The following is a 21,039-nucleotide window of genomic DNA, read 5'->3' on the forward strand; positions in this document are numbered from 1 at the left end:
GACAATACCCTTCGGGAAGTACTGAAACATAGAGGAGACATACTGATGTCTTGGATGCATGCCCTATTTGTGAAGCTGTGGCAGAATGAAGAAATTCTAAGTGATCTTAGAGATGCCATGCTGATCACAATCTTCAAGAAAGGAGATAAGTCGAATTGCGGCATAGCATTGCTGTCAACTGTTGGCAAAGTACTAGCTAGGTTACTTCTTAATCGCCTGTTGCCAGTTGTGGAGGAGGTCCTTCCAGAGTCCCAGTTCTGACCCACCAGAGGAACAACCAACTTGATCTTCACAGCGAGCCAATTTCAGGAAAATTGCGGAGAGCCGAACATCCCTTTGTACATGGCTTTCTTCAATCACACAAAAGCCTTTGACTCGATGAATTGAACTTTGGAAGGTGCTACAGTAATATGGATGCCCAGCTAAGTTCATAAACATCATCTGTCTCCTACATGACAATATGCGAATAACAGTACTATACATTGGATCCACTACAGGCACCTTCCCTGTCAAAACAGGCATCAAACAGAGGTGTGTCACTGCATCAACACTATTCTCAATCTTTCTTGCACAATTTACTACTGATAAGGCTCCCCCCGGTGTGGTAATAACTTATCGCACTGATGGTAAACTCTTCAATCTCAAGCTGCTGAAGGCCAAAACTAAGTCAACAACTACTTCTATAATAGAACTACAGTATGCTGACAATGCACAAGTTAGTACTCACTCTGAAGAAGAACTTCAATGGACAGTTGATGTATTCACTGAAGCCTACCAGAGCATGGGACTTGCCATGAACACCAGGAAGACCAAAGTCCTCTATCAACCCACATCAAATGTATCAAATTCAACACCTTCAATTGAGAGTCACGGTGAAGTGTTGGAAAATGTCCCTCACTTCCCATATCATGGAAGCTATCTATACCAAAAAGCTGACATTGTTTAAAAGGTACACCACTGAATCCAATGTGCTAGCTCAGCCTATGGTAAATTACGTGTTTTGGTTTTCAAAAATTGTGATATCATACCCAACTCTAAACTCAAAGTCTAGCGGGCAGTGGTTCTTCCCACACTTCTCTACAGTACTGAATCTTGGACAACTTAAGACACCATATAAAGTCTCAAGAACATAATCATCAACACTGTCTCAGAAGGATCTTGCGAATCAAGTGAGAGGACAAAAGAACACACAGGAGCATCATCCGAGACACAGATATGCCAAGTTATAGAGGCCATGATAATCTCACATCAGCTGAGATGGATGGGACATGCCGTCAGAAGACTGCCCAAATAGGTGATCTACTCAGAGCTATGCCAGGTAGCCTGTTCACACAGGGAACAAAGGAAACTTCTCAAAGACAATTTGAAAGCTTCCATGAAGGTCTGCTCTATTAACATCAACACATCATGGGAAGCAGATGCCCAATCATGACCAAAATGTTGATCCATCACCAAAAATGGTGTCAAGACTGTCCAATCAACAAGAGTAGCCATTGAGAGAGAATGGCAAGAGTGATGGAAATAGAGGGCAACTGCTCGAGCCAAAAATCCGCCACCACCTCTACCGGCCGACAACCAATGTCCTCACCATGGGAAAGCCTGCGAGGCTAAGATAAGACTCATAGGCCATCTTCAAACCCACAGCCAACACTGACATCTCATTTCTACCCATCTATCCGCAAGGAAGAATCATCCTCAACACGAGGGATTGCCAATGATGATTACCTGTGCACTAATGTCCAAGACCCCTTCCACTGTTGCCCGAACCATCAAGTATGTAAAATGACTGTACAGATATTCACAACTCTGCACCTTCTGTGAAGAAGACATACTAGAACCACATCAATACATAAGTATATAAGTATATTAAGGGCAAGAGGATAAGCAGGGAAAGGGTAGCGCCCATTAGGGACCAAAGTGGCAATCTGTCTGTGGAGCCGGAGGAGATAGGTGAGGTTTTAAATGATTATTTTTCATCTGTGTTCACTATGGAGAAGGACGAAGTAGGTGTAGAGATCAGAGAGGGGGATTGTGATACACTCGAACATATTAGTATTGAAAGGGAGGAAGTATTAGCTGTTATAGCGGGCTTAAAAGTGGATAAATCCCCAGGCCCAGATGAGGTGTATCCGGAGGAGATAGTAGGGCTCTGACACAAATTTTTAAATCCTATCTGGCCACAGGAGAGGTACTAGAGGACTGGAGGACAGCGAATGTGGTACCATTATTCAAAAAGGGTAACCAAGGAGAAACCAGGTAATTACAGGCCAGTAAGTCTAATTTCAGTGGTTGGGAAACTATTGGAAAAAATTCTGAGGGACAGGATTAATCGCCACTTGGAGAGGCAGGGATTAATCTGGGATAGTCAGCATGGCTTTGTCAGGGGGAGATCATGTCTAACCAACTTGATTGGATTTTTCGAGGAGGTGACTAGATGTGTAGATGAGGGTAAAGCAGTTGATGTAGTCTTCATGGACTTTAATAAGGTTTTTGATAAGGTCCCACATGGGAGATTGGTTAAGAAGGGAAGAGCCCATGGGATCCAGGGCAATTTGGCAAATTCGATCCAAAAGTGGCTTAGTGGCAAGAGGCAGAGGCTATTGGTAGAGGGTTGTTTCTGCGAGTAGAAGCCTGTGACCAGTGGTGTGCCACAGGGATCGGTGCTGGGACCCTTACTGTTTGTAGGGTACATTAATGATTTAGATGTGAATATAGGAGGTATGATCAGTAAATTCACAGATGACATGAAAATTGGTGGTGTCATAAATAGTGAGGAGGAAAGCCTTAGATTACAGGATGATATAGATGGGCTGGTAGGATGGGTGGAGCAGTGGCAAATGGAATTTAATCCTGAGAAGTGTGAGGTGATGCATTTTGGGAGGACTAACAAGCAAGGGAATATACAATGGATGGTAGGACCTTAGGAAGTATAAAGGTCAGAGGGACCTTGGTGTACTTGTCCATAGATCACTGAAGGCAGCAGCACAGGTAAATAAGGTGGTTAGGAAGGCATATGGGATGCTTGCCTTTATTAGCCGAGGCAAAAAATATAAGAGCAGGGAAGTTATGATGGAGCTGTATAAAACGCTAGTTAGGCCACAGCTGGAGTACTCTGTACAGTTCTGGGCACCACACTATAGGAAGGATGTGATTGCACTGGAGAGGGTGTAGAGGAGATTCACCAGGATGTGGCCTGGGCTGGAGCATTTCAGCTATGAAGAGAGATTGAAAAGGCTATGGTTGTTTTTCTTAGAGTGGAGAAGGCTGAGGGGAGACGTGATTGAGGTATACAGAATTATGAGGGGCATTGATAGATTAGATAGGAATAAACTTTTTACCTTAGCTGAGGGGTCAATAACCAGGGGGCTTAGATTTAAGGTAAGGGGCAAGAGGTTTAGCTAGGATTTGAAGAAAAAAATTTTCACCCAGAGGGTGGTTGGAATCTGGAGCACACTGCCTGAAGAGGTGGTAGAGGCAGGAACCCTGACAACATTTAAGAAGTATTTAGATGAGCACTTGAAATGCCATAGCATACCAGGCTACGGGCCAAGTGCTTGAAAATGGGATTGGAATAGTTATGTGCTTGATGGCCGGCACAGACACGATGGGATGAAGGGACTGTTTCTGTGCTGTATAACGCTATGACCCCCTCTGACTCTATAAATCTTTCTTTCTTTAAAGAGTTTTCAAAAATATTCTTGATTGTGAATGGTTAAATGTTTGACTGTTTTCCTGTTTGGATTTGTAATGATTGACTGCATGAAATCAAGTTTTTCTGATTGTTATTAATAGAAAGGAGCCAATAGTGAAATACAAAAATGCTGATTGGCTGGTGGGCTGATGGTGCTTGCAGTACTTGGTGCACAACACTGACACCACCAGAGTTGAAAAGAGCAGGGAGCAGCTTCTCTTAACTACTGGCGCTTGATTTATTACTTTGCATTCCAGCACACAAGCTCAACATCCATTTAGCTGCTAAAAGCAGTCTGAATATTACCTTTGGCTTCAAAGGTTTTCTGTTTCCTTCTGAAGCTAGTTAGGTAATAATATACGCTGTTTGTTTTAGGTCAGAGCTTTGAGGAAATGCCAGACAGCTGGAAAGAAGATCACTAATGGAGTCTTTCGATCGATTTATTTCCCCTTAATTCCATGATCCTATATGTGCATAAGTCTTTCATTGTTATTCAGTGTAACTTCAAGGTATTGAAAGAGCCAACTAGTGACCCCCTGTGTTTATTATCAATAGCTGATCCATGTAGATCAGAAAGGTCACAGGTTTTGATTTGCAGCTAGAGCTGAGTTAGCTGATTTCAGCTGGGCAGTGGTAGGAATGCTACAATTGAAATCATTGGATTAGGAAGGGGAAAATTGGTCAGCAGTCCCATTCATAATCATTGTACAGCGGCAGTCCTTTTGTGTTTTAAAGAGGCACTGCCTCAATCACCGCAGAAGACAAAAAGTACTCCAACCATTCATCATTTTTACCAGGATGATGTCACAACAACCTGAAGGGGTACTGACTTGCCAGAAGAATGTGTATTTTAAAGTGAATTTGTCACTTTTATTAGTGTTTGGCAAAAAGAGAGAGAAAAAAATTAACTGGCTGAACAGTTTTCAATAAAGGCATTCGCAACTCCTTAGATACTGAAGCAGTCCGTGTAGAAATGCAGCAAGACTTGGACAATATCCAGGCTTGAGCTGATAAGTGGCAAGTAACATTCATGCCACACAAGTGCCAGGCAATGACAATCTCCAACAAAAGAGAATCTAGCCATCTCCCCTTGACATTCAATGGCATTACCATCGCTGAATCCCCCACTATCAACATCCTAGGGGCTACCATTGACCAGAAACTGAACTGGATTGCTGTATAAATACCGTGGCTACAAGAGCAGATCAGAGGCTGGGAATCCTGCGGCGGTTAACTAACCTCCTGACTCCCCAAAGCCTGTCCACCATCTACAAGGCACAAGTCAGGAATGTGATGGAATATTCTCCACTTGCCTGGATAGTTGCAGCTCCAATAACACTCACGAAGCTCGACACCATCCAGGACAAAGCAGCCTGCTTGATTGGAACCCCATCCACAAACATTCACTCCCTCCACCACCCGACACACAGTGGCAGCAGTGCATACCATCTACAAGATGAACTGCAGCAACACACCAAGGCTCCTTAGATAGCGCCTTCCAAACCCGCGACCTCTACCAACTAGAAGAACAAGGGCAGCAAATGCATGGGAACACGACTACCTGCAAGTTCCCCTCCAAGTCACACACCATCCTGACTTGGAACTATATTGCCGTTCCTTCACTGTCGCTGGGTCAAAGTCCTGGAACTCCCTTTCTAACAGCACTGTGGGATATCTACCCCACATGCACTGCAGTGGTTCAAGAATGCAGCTCACCACCACCTTCTCAAGGGCAATTAGGGATAGGCAATAAATGCTGGCCTGGCTAGCGATGCCCACATCCCATGAATGAATTTTAAAAAAACAGTTCCAGTAGCTCAGACTGCTAGGAGTGCAGTGTGAGATAGGCAGCAGGAATCAAAACAGAGAAACAACCATTAAGCTTATCAAGCATAGCATTTTCAGCACAAAAACAGGCCATTTAGACCAACTAGTCTTTGCTGGTGTGTATACTGCACATGAGCTCTTCCCATTTCATTTACCTCATTTCAGCCTTTCAATGTATCTTTCTATTCCCTTTTCTCTCATGTACTCATCTAGTTTTCTTTTGAAAGCATCTAAACTACTACACTCAACGAGTTATGTGGGGAGTCCAGAACCAAGGGTCATAGTCTAAGGATACAGGGTAAACCTTTCAGGACTGAGATAAGGAGAAATTTCTTCACCCAGAGACTGGTGAGCCTGTGGAATTCGCTATCACAGAAAGCAGTTGAGGCCAAAACATTGTATGTTTTCAAAAAGGAGTTAGATATAGCTCTTGGGGCAAAAGGGTGCAAAGGATATGGGACAAAAGCTGGAACAGGTTACTGAGTTGGATGATCAGCCATGATCATAATGAATGGTGGAGCAGGCCTGAAGGGCCAAATGGCCTACTCCTGCTCCTATTTTCTATGTTTCTATGTACCAATCAAGCACTCCCTGATCAAAGAAATTTCTCCCTATATCCCTGTTGGATTTATTAGTATTTTTGTATAAATTTTGTATTATAATCTTGTATTTATGCCCCCTAGTTTTGTATTTTCCCACAAATGGAAACATTCTCTCCACATCTACTTTGTCCAACCGATTCATATTCTTAAAGTCCTCTTATCAGGTCGCCTCAAAGTCCTCTCTTTTCTCAAGGAAAATCTTTCCCGATAGCTGTAATCTCTCAGTTCTGGTACCATACTGGTATTTTCTATTTGCACTTTCTCTTCTGCTTTTGTTTCCTTTATGGAATAGTATGAAAACCAGATCTGTGCATAGTATTCTAAACATGTCCTGACAGGGTCATATACAAGTTTAACATAACTTCACTACTTCTGAATTCTGTACCGCTAGAAATAAATCGCAATGCATGGCTAGTATTTTTAATTGCTTTCCTGAAACTGTGATGCTGCTTTTAATGATTTGTTCACCTCTATCCCTACATTGCTTTGCTCGTTTACCCCGATCAGTTTCTTATTTCTAATGTGTTGGTGATGCTTCGGTTTTCCTCCCAAAGTGCATCGCCTCACATTTATCTATGTTAAGTTCATTTGCCACTTAACTGCCCAGTCTGCAAGTTTTCTAATGTCTTCTTGTATTATTTTGCAGTCTTCCTCAGTGTTAGCTATGCAAATGTTGATACTGAGTTATTTATTCCTAAATCCAAATCATTATTGTGAATTATGAATAAACGTGGTCCCAGCACTGATCCTTGTGGACAATACTTTCTACCTTTCTACAATCTGAATAACTACCCTTTACCCCTACTCTCTGCTTTCTTTTTTTATTAGTCAATTTGCTATTCATTCAGCAATTTGTCCCCTGACTCCACACTTCCTAACTTTTGTCAGGAGCCTATTGTGTGGCTTATTGATAAGCCTTGTACAATATACTCTACTATGCACCCATTTAACCTTCTGGGACTTAAATTTTGTCAAAGATAATCAAACAAATCTCACACCCCCGCTGTTCAACCTTGGTCTGCTCTCCTTCAAACAACATCTCACCCAGCAACGCAGTAACTGTTTACTGTGTGTGATGCAATATTTGACCATCTCCGGCTATAACTGTCCCTTTAATCACCAATCCCATTTCCAATCTGATATTTGCTCAATTGCTTATTAAAATAATTAATCATCTCAGAATTTTTTGGGAGTCTGCACTACATATCCACCACATTGTGGAAGTGAGGGTGGTGGAGATCTCGTCTCATCTGTGATCCATTAGATTGTATGATGAACTCTGAGGACAAAAACTGGTTCCTGAAACTGTAAACAGCAGTATCAGTGGGATAAATGATATTTATTGTATAGAGCATCTAGATATAAAGAACTCTATGGCTGATTCACAAGTAATGCAGCATTTTGGAAATCCTTCTGTTATTAGTTTTTATGGCAAAATAACCAAATTTGAATATAAGCGGCACAAGTGGAATACCAATTGGGTCTCCCATTTTATATAAGATAACATTCGGCTCATGATCCAATCCATTACAACACATCATAACTTTAGTTTTATGAGTTCTGTGACATACACTTAGGGAATAAAAGGGGACAGCTCATTAATAATGAAAATAAAGTTGCTGAATTGGAAAGCCAGCCAAAACTACTGTAGTTTATATTACTTCTGTGACTGAACACAACGTTTGTTTAGTATTTTATCAAATAAAGTCTTACATTCTATTAATAATGTAAGTATTGTGCTATTTCTCAGTCACTGCTTTCTGTTTCCTAAAAAAGGATCCTGAACGTTTATGGATTTTTATGGGTGTATTTGAGCTATAGAAAGGGCGGAACAGTGGCGCAGTGGTTATCACCACAGCCTCACAGCTCCAGCGACCCGGGTTCAGTTCTGGGTACTGCCTGTGCGGAGTTTGCAAGTTCTCCCTGCATGGGTTTCCGCCGGGTGCTCCGGTTTCCTCCCACAGCCAAAGACTTGCAGGTTGATGGGTAAATTGGCCATTTTAAATTGCCCCTAGTGTAGGTAGGTGGTAGGAGAATGGTGTGGATGTGGTAGGGAATATGGGGTTAAAGTAGGATTAGTATAAATGGGTGGTTGTTGGTCGGCACAGACCCGGTGGGCCGAAGGGCCTGTTTCACCGCTGTATCTCTAAATAAATTGAGAACTCTTTTGTTGTTGAGTACAGCAATATGCTTTTGACTTGCAAATGGTTCATAAAAATCAAACAACACTTGTCTGCATTTTTCTAATATAGTTTTCACCTGTTCCCTTCCCAAAAATGCAAAAAGATGCCAGCATGATAAGTGTGCACAAACTATATGTAAAATGTATGTCTGGTGTAATTTTATGAGCCTGCACTGCTGGGTAAGGTAGCCTTGGACAGCAAGCACCCTAATATCCAACATGTACTGCCAGCAGCATCAGTAAAAATACCCTTTCTACGTCTTTTTTTTGTATGTTTTACAGTTTACCTTCTTTTATCTCCACATATTATTGAAAATATTTCTTTCAGAGAATAACTTTTTAACATTAATCATTTAAATTCATAATTTTTGATGAATTATATTCTCCTCAAGGTGAACAATATCAATGTTATTCCCTAAAATGGAACATTTCTGCACATTTTTGACAGCCAGAATCCTTATCGAGCAAGTCAGTTGAAATAGCATTGGAAAATCACAGTGGGGGAAAATTTTATTTGTTTCATGCCACTTCAAGTGCCACTATGCAGACTTATGTTAATTCCTCGAGGGCAGGCAGCACCATAGGCCATTACCTGCACGGTCTACCCGGCGTTCTTCATTGATATCATTGAAGAACGGCACATGGGCTGCAGATAGCATCCTGCGGCGCTATCTACCCCTGGGAAATCAACATCGTCTGCATACCACCGCTTGAAGGAGTGGTGTGCGAGCGGATTTTTCTCCCAGTGCTCCTTCTACCTTCTCATAGAGTCATTTACAGCACAGAAGGAGGCCATTCAGCCCATTGAGCCCATGCTGGCTCTCCACGGAGCTATTCAGTCAGTCCCACTCCCCTGCTTGATCCCCTAGGCCCTGCAAGTCTATTTTCTTCAAGTAGCCATCCAGTTTCCTTTCGAAGTTCTTGATTTGTCTCTGCTGCTACCACCCTTGTGGGCAGCGAGCTCCAGGTCATTACCATCCACAGTGTAAACAAAGTTATTTTTCATATTCCCCCTGGATCTCTTGCCAAAATCTTCAATCTGTGTCCCCTAGTCCTTGTACCGTTAGTTAATAGGAACAGTTTACCTTGTCTAACTTATCTATGCCTGTCATAATCTTGTACATCTCTATCAAATCTCCCCTCAATCGCCTTTGGTCTAAGGAGAACAACCCCAGCTTTTCCAACCTAACCTTCTAACCAAAATCCCCCGTCCCTGGAACCATTCTGGTAAATCTCCTCTGTACCCTCTCAAGGACCCTCACATCGTTCCCAGAACTGGATGTAATACTCCAGTTGGCACCTAAACAGAGCTTTATAAGGTCAAGCATAACTTCCCTGCTTTTGTACTCCATGCCTTTGTTTATGAAACCCAAGTTCCCTTATGCTTTACTAACCACTCTCATATGTCTTGCCACCTTCAAAGGTTGATTCACATGCATCCCAGGTTTCTCTGTTCCTGCACACTCTTTAGAACTGTGCCATTAAGAATATATTGCCTCTTCCTATTCCTTCTGCTAAAATGCATCACCTCACACTTATCATTATTAAATTCCATCCAGCACCTGTCTGCACATTCTGCTAGCCTATCTATGTCCTGTTCTAGACTGTTCTTATCATCCTCACTGTTTGCCACACCTCCAAGTTTGGTGTCATCAGCAAATTTTGAGATTCTACCCTATATTCCAAGATTCAAGCCATTTATATATAGCTAATGACTTGCCCCTAAAAGCACTCCCTTTTACACTGATAATGAATTTCCCCATTTCCCACACCTGTCACTTTATGGCTTGTCTGAGTGATAGTGCCAATCTTATGCTAATATATCAGTAAAATGTGGACATGCTACAGCCCTGACCACTAGCAAATGTGTTCAAGTGCCCAAAGGGCCCCTTACAACAAGTAGAATGAGGTAATCTTTGCCCTATCAGCCTGGGTTGAATTAAAACCCAGAAGATAGAAGTCTCACTCCCCCATTTTATCATTTTATAATGTTGCCCTAGAGTCATGATACCTGATAATGGTCTCACTTCAGGATTTGTAAACGTACGCACATACCACACAGTCTACAAGCCAAAATGCATTTTGAATTTCCTCCTGATTATTTTAGATATTGAACTAAAACTGCCCTTTCAGAAGTCATGATTGATAAATCTATTTTTTTATTTGTGGAATGAATGAGTCACGTAATCATCATGCCACTTTTGTGAAGTTGTTCGCAATGATATATAATGTGACATGATTTAACTTGTCACATATTCTGTTTGCAAACAGAGGAAACTTTGACAGACATTCTTATTCCTGAATACGCAGCCTGTGTAGGTAGAAAATAAAGGATGCTTTGCTTACTTTGAGGTGCTTATGCCCAAGAGCTAGTCTGACCTTTGTTATCCAGTTGTAACAATTTGTTGCCACAGGCATTAACAGTACATAATGCAAAGTCCAACACAGCTCAAAAAATACATCCCTACACACTGAGAGGACTATTTTAATGAGCGCCCAGCAGGTTGTGACAAAATAAATATTTTTAACTACAGACAAGTAGAAGACATTTGTAGGAAAGTGTTCTGAACTCAAGAAGTGGCATGCAACAATATGGAAGAGTTTATTTGTAATTGTTTGAATAAAAATTGTTTTTATTATAGAAGACCTTTGTTGGGAACCAAATGTGGTCCAATATCCAATATTATGTATGGTGGTCAATCGGCAAATCTGAATGCAGAGGTAGGTAGCATTTTACAAGAGCTCTTGCGCCTAGTTGATGCAGCTAATTAAAGCAGAAAGGTCATATGGTTAGAAAAAAATTGTGCACTTTTTGCTATTAGAATGAACAAAATATTTAAGAGTCCTCAGGCCTGACACACCTTTGCAAATGCAGTAGAACAGGAATGCCATGCTATTGCTGACCTCTACTCTTGACAGTGGTTCTGGGGTCTGGTCTGTTTAGCAAATTTTGGGTAGTATATGGGCACATTTTGGGTGCCTGCTGGTGGGTGGGGAGGGGGTGGTGTTGGTGGCATGAGGGGAATGTGGGATGGTGAATGGCTGATTTGAGGAACAGGCCAGTGGACCCCCTCCACAAGTTAAAACTCCCCAGTTGATTGTTCGCTTTTAGAAGAAGGGCAATCAGAAAAAATAGCACATACCAATTCCACCCCCAGATCTCAGCTTTCAGTCATAAAGCACCTTTAATGTAGTCAAATGGCCCAAGGTATTTCACAGGTCATAATCAGACCGAATGTGACACTGCGACATTAGGACAGGTGACCAAAAGCTCGGTCACCTTGCACCTGCTTTACCCTCCCATTTCACTTGGCATCCCAAGGAATTTTAGGGCCTGTTCTGATTTTCTGTTGATTTCTATAAATGTTTTTGTTTCAACACTCAGGTAAGATAGTCCTCTGTATGCTATTTTAAAGTAATTAATTAGTGTTTTCAGATAAAGTTCTTCTTTAATAAAGTTGATAACGCTTTTATTTTAAATGGGTTGCCAGTTTTGTCAAAATGGCAAACGTTGGAATGTCTGTCCCAGGTGTCATAATTGACTGGGTAAGAAGTTGAATGAGTATCTCTCTTCTCTTGGCATTTCTTCACGGATAAAGATTTTGGGAAGGTTGTAGACATCGGTTGCAGGCCCGCTGGTAGCTAATCAGGCTTATCCGTGACCGGCAGATTCTCCCACAGCGGGTACAAGTGAAGATGTAGTCGCTGCTGGGGACAATTGGAACTATCCTTCTCCTCCTTTTCTCTTTCAAGCTGGTTCTTTGCTCTGTCTCAAAGGTGGCTGTAGCCCTCCTGGTGTAGCATCTCCAGGCATCACGATCTATGCGCTGCGCTTCCCACTGGTGATGGTCAATGTGGCGCACAGAGAGGGACTTCTTCAGGGAGTCCTTGAAACGTTTGCATGAGGCCCTTTTACCGATGGTCAGCTCTCCATACAACACGATCTTGGGCAGGCGACTGTCGTCCATCCGGGCAATGTGACCCGCCCAACGCAGTTGGCTTTGCAGGAGGATGGCGACGATGCTGGTGATGTTTGTGATGTGGTCCTGCCAATGGATCTTGAGGATGCTGCGGAGGCAGCGCTGTTGGAAGCACTCTGGAAGGTGTACATGACGGCAGTATAGGACCCATGACTCAGCACCATACAGAAGGGTAGTGAGGACTATGGCTTTGTACACTTTGAGTTTGGTCTGTGCTCTGAGGTTGTGGTTTCTCCACACTCGTTTGTAGAGTCTGCCAAATGTACTGTTTGCTTTTGAGAACTTATTGTCCACTTCCTTTTCTATGGTGGCATCAAACAAGATGACGCTCCCCAAATAAGTAAATTTCTTGACGGCATTCCGCTCGGTTCCCTCGATGACAATGCTTGGTGGTCTATATTCTTCTTGTGGTGAAGACTGATGCAGGACTTCAGTTTTCTTTAAACTGATATTTAGTCCGAAGCATTGTGCCGCCTCGGAAAAATGTGTTGTTATATGTTGCAGGTCTGACTGACTGTGGGCCAGGAGAGCACGGTCATTGGCGAAAAGAAGTATCAGCAGATAGTCACTGGGTTAATTATCTATCATTTCAGCTGTCTGAACTGATTCCGCTTTACAATGTTGGGCTCAGTACTTGATCAAGGCAGTTTTCCTGCTGATTATGCCAACTGAAGTCAATATTTAATATAAACAATGTTTTCAATAATAAATGTTGTTAAAATTGTTCTTTGCAATGGACTGAATTAAAAGAAAAGGCACTCGAGGTGGGTATAGGCACTGCTTACAGTATTGCAAAGCCCGATAAATCAGAGGTCTCAGGTTTGATATTTGCTTTCTTCTCAGTCTGCATTTGGGGCTCTAAAATTGGGACGTATTGTGGCCCTGGCCTCCAGTTTCTGATCACTGTCCAGTAACCCCTGCTGGAATGTGAGCAGATAAAGCTTCCATGGTGGTCTAGTGGTTAGGATTCGGCGCTCTCTGCACCACAGCCCACGTTCGATTCCTGCTAAGGGAATGAAACTTTCTAGGGTATGGTGGCATGGTGGTAATGTTACTTGACTACTAATCCAGAGGCCCCAACTAATGCTCTGGGGACACAAACAAGAAATGATGATGAAGGGTCACTGACCTGAAACGTTAATTCTGCTTCTCTCTCCACAGATGCTGCCAGACCTGCTGAGTATTTTCAGCATTTCTTGTTTGTGCTTCAGATTTCCAGCATCCGCAGTATTTTGCTTTTATTTTAATGCTCTGGGGATACTAGTTCAAATCCCACCAAGGCAGCTGGTAGAAGTTAAATTAAGTTAATTAATAAATCTGGAATTAAAAGTTAATCTCAGTAATGGTTTACCATGAAACTATCGATCTTGTCGTAAAGACACGTCTGGTTTACTAATCTCCTTTAGGGAAGAAAATCTACTGTCCTGACCCGGTCTGAACTACATGTCACTCCAGACTCTCAGCAATGTGGTTGACTCTTAACTGTCCTCTGAAATGGCCTAGCAAGCCACTCAGTTGTACCAAACTACTACAGAAGAGTTGAAAAAGAATAGAACTGGATGGACCACCCACTATCGCATTAGGCACCAGAAATGAAAACGGCACACCCTACCCAATCAACCTTGCAAAATCTTCCTTACTAACATCTGGGGACTTGTGCCAAAATTGGGAGAGCTGTCCCACCGACTAGTCAATCAACAGCCTGACATAGTCATACTCACTGAATCATCCCTTATAACCAGTGTCCCAGATTGCTCCATCACCATCCCTGGGTATGTCCTGTCTTTGGGAAGGACAGACCCCTCAGAGCAATGGCAGCACAATGGTATACAATCAGGAGGGAGAGGCCATGGGCGTCCTCAACATTGACTTTGAATCTAGGATATCTCAGGTCAAACCTGGACAGGAAACCTCCTGCTGATTTCCACCTACTGCCCTAAATCAGTTGATGAATCAGTGCTCCTCCAAGTTGAATACCACTTGGAAGAAGCACTGAGGGTAGCAAGGGCACAGAGGTACTATGCATGGGACATCAATGTCCATTACCAAGAATGGCTCGGTAGCACCACTACTGACCAAGTTGGGCGAGTCCTAAGGGACATAGCTGCTATGCTGGGTCTGCGTCAGGTGGTGAAGGAACCAACAAGAAGGAAAAACCTACTTGACTCACCCTCACCAATCTACCTGTCGCAGATGCATGTGTCTATGACAGTATTGGTAGGAGTGACCACCACACAGTCCGAGTAGAGATGAAGTCCTAACTTCACACTGAAGATACCATCCATCGTGTTGTGTGGCACTACCACCATGCTAAATGGGATAGACTCAGAACAGATCTTGCAGCTCAAAACTGGGCATCCATGAGGCACCATGGGCCGCCAGTATCAGCAGAATTGTATTCAACCGCAATCTGTAACCTTATGGCCTGACATATCCCTCATGCTACTATTACCACCAAGCCAAGGGATCAACCCTTGTTCAATGAGGAGTGCAAGACAGCATGTCAGGAACAGCACCAGGCATACCTAAAATTGAAGTGCCAACCTGATGAAGCTACAACACAGGACAATATGCATGCTAAATAGCAGAAGCAGCATGTGATAGACAGAGCTAAGCGATCCCACAACCAACAGATCAGATCTAAGCTCTGCTGTCCTGCCACATCCACTTGTGAATGGTGGTGGACAATTAAACAACTAACCAGAGGAGGAGGCTCCACAAACATCCCCATCCTCAATGATAGGGGAGCCCAGCATGTCAGTGCAAAAGACAAGGCTGAAGCATTTGCAACAGTCTTCAGCCAGAAGTGTCATGTGGATGATCCATCTCGGCCTCCTCCAGAGGACCCCAGCAACACAGATGCCAGTCTTCAGCCAATCCGATTGACTCCACGTGATATCAAGAAATGGCTGAAGGCACTGGATACTGCTAAGGCTATGGGCCCTGGCAACATCCCGACAGTCATACTGCAGACTGTGCTCCAGAACAAGCTGCGCCCCTAGCCAAGCTGTTCCAGTACAGCTACAACACTGGCATCTACCCGGCAATTTGGAAAATTGCCCAGGTATGCCGTATCCTCAAAAGCAGGGCAAATCCAACCCAGCCATTTATCGCCCCAGCAGTCTACTCTCGATCATCAGCAAAGTGATGGAAGGACGACAGTGCTGTCAAGCAGCATTTACACAGCAATAACCTGCTCATCAATGCTCAGTTTGGGTTCCACCAGGGCCACTTGGCTCCAAACCTCATTACAGCTTTGGTTCAAACATGAACAAAAGAGCTGAACTCCAGAGGTGAATTGAGAGTGACTGTCCTTGACATCAAGGCAGCATTTGACTGAGTGTGGCATCAAGGAAACCTAGCAAAATTGAAGGATGATGGTTGTTGTTGTGGGAGACCAAGTATCTCAGCCCCAGGACATCAGTCATTCCTCAGGGTAGTGTCCTAGGCCCAACAGTCTTCAGCTCCTTCATAAATGACCTTTTCTCCCTCAAAAGGTCAGAAGTGGGGATGTTCACTGATGATTGCACAGCATTCAGTACCATTCGCAACTCCTCAGATACTGAAGCAGTCCATGTCCACATGCAGTAAGACCTGGACAACATCCAGGCTTGGCTGATAAGTGGCAAGTAACATGCATGCCACACAAGTGCCAGGCAATGACCATCTCCAACAAAATAGAATCTAACCATCTCCTCCTGACATTCAATGATATTACCATCGCTGAATCCCCCACTATTAACATCTTGGGGGTTACCATTGTCCAGAAACTGAACTAGGCCTGCCACATAATTGCTGTGGCCTCAAGAGCAAGTCAGAGGCTTGAAATTCTGAGGTGAGTAACTCACCTCCTGACTCCCCAATGCCTGTCCACCATCTACAAGGTACAAGTCAGGATTGTGATGAAATACTTTATATTTGCCTGGATGAGTGCAGCTCCAACAACAGTCAAGAAGCTCGACACCATCCAGGACAAAGCAGCCCACTTGATCAGCACCCCATTTACCACCTTAAACATTCACTTCCTCCACCACTGCACATGGTGGCAGCAGTTTGCACCATATATAAGATGCACTGGAGCAACTCACCAAGCCTCGTTCAACAGCATCTTTTAAACCCACGACCTCTTCCACCTAGAACCACGAGGGCAATACACACATGGGAACACCAGCTGCAAGTTGCCCTCCAGGCCTCACAACATACTGACTTGGAACTACATTGCCGTTCCTTCACTGACACTGGGTTAAAATCCTGGAATTTCCTTCCTATCAGCACTGTTGGTGTACCTACATTGCAGCGGTTCAAGAAGGTTCAATACCACCTTGTCAAGGGCAATTCGGATGGATTACAAATTCAGGCCTTGCCAACGATGCTCGCATCCCTTGAAAGAATAAAAAGAAAAAAAAAGCATGTTGTATCAGGACAGGATGAGAGGTTGCTATGATACCATCCATGCTAACTAGGCAGGTGACAAGCATTGTCTAGGCTTCCATATTAAAAATTCTGACAGAGGGCCGGCACAGCCTGTGCAAGTGCAGCCAAGCAAGTACTGGTGTCTTCAGGAGAGGAAGAGAGAAAATTGAAAGAAACAACAGGTCCCTGAAAATAAAACATGCTCTTTAAATATCATTGGGCTGTATCAGGCTAACAAAAGAAAATCTATTCAGCCTTACACTTAATCAATATCTACAGGATACAAATAACCCTAATTACAACTGGCACGATACAAGGAAAAAATACCAAAAACATCTTAGTTAAGACTTGTTAAGTTCGCAAGACAAATGTTCCTTTCTGTATGAATGGGATCTTGGGACTTGTCCAGTTTTATTCAATAAATTTGTGATTAGTCATGTAGTTCTGTGGTGTTTGATTTCCTGCGTGTTCTCAGTGTGAAACTGCAAGATGCAACTGACTGTTTGCCAAAGCAGTACCATTCGACTGTGCTTTCTTTTTCAGTTTGCAGTGGAGGACCTTTTGACTCGTCCAACTATCAGTGTTTACCCCTGGCGCACTCCGTATATGGTAAGGTCAGATCTAGCTAGATAACAATGGTTTTGCTAAGTTAGGGTAAATAACCTGTCCCATACTTTTCCTCATTATTAGACTGTGGAAAAATGTTAAAGGTAACTATTTATGTTGAATAATCTGCTCTGAAATAAATATAAAAATAAAATTTAGTTTACTGGGCTTGGCAAGAGGACATTACTAAACATTACCACAAATTGCCGGATACCTCAGATTCATAAATCACTTGATATTGAAACAAAAAGAGGTTCCAAATATGTTTTCCAAATATTTCCGAAAATGCAGGAAGCAGGGCTGAATTTTCCCGCTTGAGTCCCGAGCCTGACTTTGGGCTGATTTCCGGGTTGTGAAGTCAGATGTGTGCATGGCGGGACATTGGGCGTGATCTTCCAGGAGGAAGCCAATTAAGAAGCTGCCTCCAGTAAAAATGTGAGGAGGCGGGAAGATGTCGGCGAGCCAGCCCAATGCATTTTTTTGTCATTTTCCTAGCACTCCACCTCCCACCACACCCCCTCCACCAGCGTCCAAACCCGCCTCCATGGTGCTGGGAAAATTCCCACCGCCCCCCCCCACCCCCCATACTCTCTGCAAAAGTTGATGGTACTAATTTGGTCTAAAATAAATGTGTTAGGACATCATGAGCTCATTACAAAAAAGTAATTCTGCCGGTGAATTCTGGATTAGCATTTGGCATTTTTTCATTGTTCATCACCTAGATTCACTTAATTTTTTGATTTTAACTGTACTTGAGATATGGAGAAAGAGAGTATGTGGTGTGAACACACTTGGGCCTAGAAATTCATTCACATCAGCCTGTCGGTGCAAACTTGGTACAGGAAACAATCCCTGCACCAGAACGGATAGGCCCCAGACCCAATATTGGATGGGAGAGCTGCAGAAACCTGCTGGGTGTCCCTAGATGGTGAACATGTCTGGAATTTCAACAACAAGAAGTTATATTTATACAGTGCCTTTGATGTAATATAACACCCCAAGGGATGCCGTAGGAGCAGTATAAAACAAAATATGATGCCAAACCACATAAGCAGATATTAGGTTAAATTAGGTCAAAAAGGTAGGTTTTAAGGAGCGTCTTAAAGGGGGAAAGTGAGGTAGAGAGGCGGGGAAGTGTAGGGAGGGAATTCCGGAGCTTAGGGCTGAGGCAACTGAAGACAAGATCACCAATGGTGGAGTGATTAAAATCAGGGCTCCTCTGCTCAAGAGGCCAAAATTAGATGAGTGCAGATATCTCAAAAGGTTGTGGGGCTCGAGGAGATTACAGGGGGTTGCGGGGGGGGGTGGGGTGGGTGGAACAAAGCCATGGAGAAATTTGAAAATGAGGATCAGACTTAAAATCAAGACATTGCTTGACTGGGAGCCAGTGTAGGTCAAGTGAGCACAGGGCTGGTGGGAGAACGGGTGTGAGTTAGTGCATGGGCAGCAGCGTTTTGAATGACCTCATGTTTACAGAGGGTAGAATGTGGAAGACCAGCAGTCTAGAGGTGACGAAGGCATGAATGAGGGTTTCAGCAGCAAATGAGCTGAGGCGGGGTGAAGTCAAACGATGTTACAGAGGTGGAAATAGGCGATCTTAGTGGTGGCACAAATACATGGTCAGAAGCTCATTTTGGGGTCAAATACGACACCAACGTTGTGAACAGTCTGCTTTGAATGGAGTTGGTCGCTAGGAAATTGAGTTCAGAGCGAGGACCGAAAACAACAGCTTCAGTCTTTCCAATATTTAATGGGACAAAATGTCTTCTCATCCAGTACTGGATGTCAGATAAGCAGTCTGATAATTTAGCAACTGTGGAGGCGTTGAGAGAAGTGGTGGTGAGGTAGAGTTGGGTGTCGTCAGCATACATGTGAAAGCTAATGCTGTGCTCTCAGATGATGTCGCCAAGTGGAGGCATGTAGATGAGAAATGGGAGGGGGGGGGGGCCAAGGATAGACACCAGAGGTAATGATGGAGGATCAGGAAGAGAAGCCACTGCAAATGATACTCTGACTACGATTAGATAGATAAGAATGGAAGCAGGTGTGAGCAGTCCCACCCAGCTGGATGACAGTGGAGGAGGATTGTGTGGTCACCCGTGTCAAAGGCTGCAGACAGGTCGAGAAGGACATAGGATGTCATTTGTGAATTTGATAAGAGCCATTTTGGTACTGTGGCAGGGGCAGAAACCTGATTGGAGGGATTCATACATGGAGTTCCAGAAAAGATGGGCCAGGTTTTGGGAGGCGACAACACTTTCAACAACATTGGAGAGGAAAGTTAGAGATGGGGCCGCAGTTTGCAAGAAGGTGGGGTCGAGGGTTGTTTTTTTGAGGAAAGGGGTGATGACGGCAGATTTAAAGGAGACAGAAACAACACCTGAAAGGAGAAAACTGTTAACAATATCAGCTAACATAGGGACCAGGAGGGTAAGCAGTTAAGTGGGAATAGGGTCAAGGAAGCAGGAGGTGGATCTCGTGGACAAGATGAGCTTGGAGAGAGCATGAGGGGAGATAGGAGAGAAACGAGAAAAAGATGTGAGTTCAGGGCTAGGACGGGGTAAGAGCCTTACAGAGAGTGTGGTCAGGAGGGCTAGTGGAAGAGAGGGACGTGGCAGAGGCAGCTGATCAGATGGTCTTGATCTTAGTGACAAAGATGCCCATGAGTTCATTGCACTCATTGTTGGAGGTGAGGGTAGAAGGGACAGTGGAGAGAGGTTCAAGAAGATGGTTAGTTGTAGAGAAAAGAAGCCGGATGTTATCCTTGCATTACAGGAATAGTGAGCAGTTTTAGCAGACAAGAGCATGGCCCAGTAGTGTTATGTGGTCCGGCTAGATCTGATGGTGGATGGCTAAATCAGTTGTCTGCCATATCCTTTCAAGATTGCATCCCTTAGACTAAAGGAAGCAGAGATGAAGGCCATACTAGCAGGAATGGCTAGGGTGAGAGAGTAATGGTGTTATTGGGAACTAGGGAGTCAAAGATGGAGATAAGAGAACAATTGAGCAAATCGGTAGCTGCAGAAATGTGGAGAAAGGAAGGCCAAAGGTTGTGGATACAGTAAAAAATGATGACTATCCTATTTACTGATCGGGATGAAAATGTTAGCCAAGATAATTAGCACATGAAAGATCACAGCACGAGTCATAGGCATTCTATAAACTGGAAGAATCATTTTCTCAAGTCTAATCACATAATGTATTGGATTACGGCAAATGGAGGGAAGCTCATGAAAGAAAGGAATAGAGATCTTAGGGGTAACATACTATTCCTACATTGACTCAGGCCAGAAGATAATTCAAGAAAAATGTTTTTAAGTAGTAAGTTTGTCATTTCTTGTTCATTTTTACAGAAGTTTTCTAATGTTTCAAATGCATCCACTTCCTTTTCCAACCCTCTGTACGAAGATGAAACAGGGAACAGGAAGGCACCAGCAGAAGGAATTTCTGGAATTTTGCAAATCTAAACAAATGAATTCTAGAAACACTTAAAAATACGCTTGTCTATAAAATTATGAATCTCAGAGCTAAGTTAAATAAATGATTCCGATGTTAAAAAAATGTTTATATGATTCTTACAACAATAAAAAAAAGTAATTGCCTTTCTGACAACAACTGTAGGAATGTTTATTCTGAATAAATAAATGAGTTAAAGTTTTTGTAAACTTTTGTAAGTTTTGTAACCTTTTGGTAAACTTCTCTACTTGAAATCATTAAGTAAGGAAATTGTGTTTGTGC

The 21,039-nt window shown here is 43.2% G+C and overlaps 1 protein-coding gene across 1 annotated transcript in view; it reads left to right on the forward strand.

The window, feature by feature from the left end:
* malrd1 (MAM and LDL receptor class A domain containing 1) overlaps positions 1 to 20,783 on the forward strand; it is a 449,626-nt gene extending 428,843 nt beyond the window's left edge. Inside the window, 3 exon segments of the mRNA XM_068053300.1 lie at positions 10,945 to 11,023; positions 17,239 to 17,304; positions 20,655 to 20,783. Of these exon segments, the coding sequence (XP_067909401.1) occupies positions 10,945 to 11,023; positions 17,239 to 17,304; positions 20,655 to 20,783 (274 nt within the window).
* Positions 20,784 to 21,039: the final 256 nt, after the last annotated feature.

Source organism: Heterodontus francisci, chromosome 2 (genome assembly GCF_036365525.1).
Source record: "Heterodontus francisci isolate sHetFra1 chromosome 2, sHetFra1.hap1, whole genome shotgun sequence".
NCBI lineage: Eukaryota > Metazoa > Chordata > Chondrichthyes > Heterodontiformes > Heterodontidae > Heterodontus > Heterodontus francisci.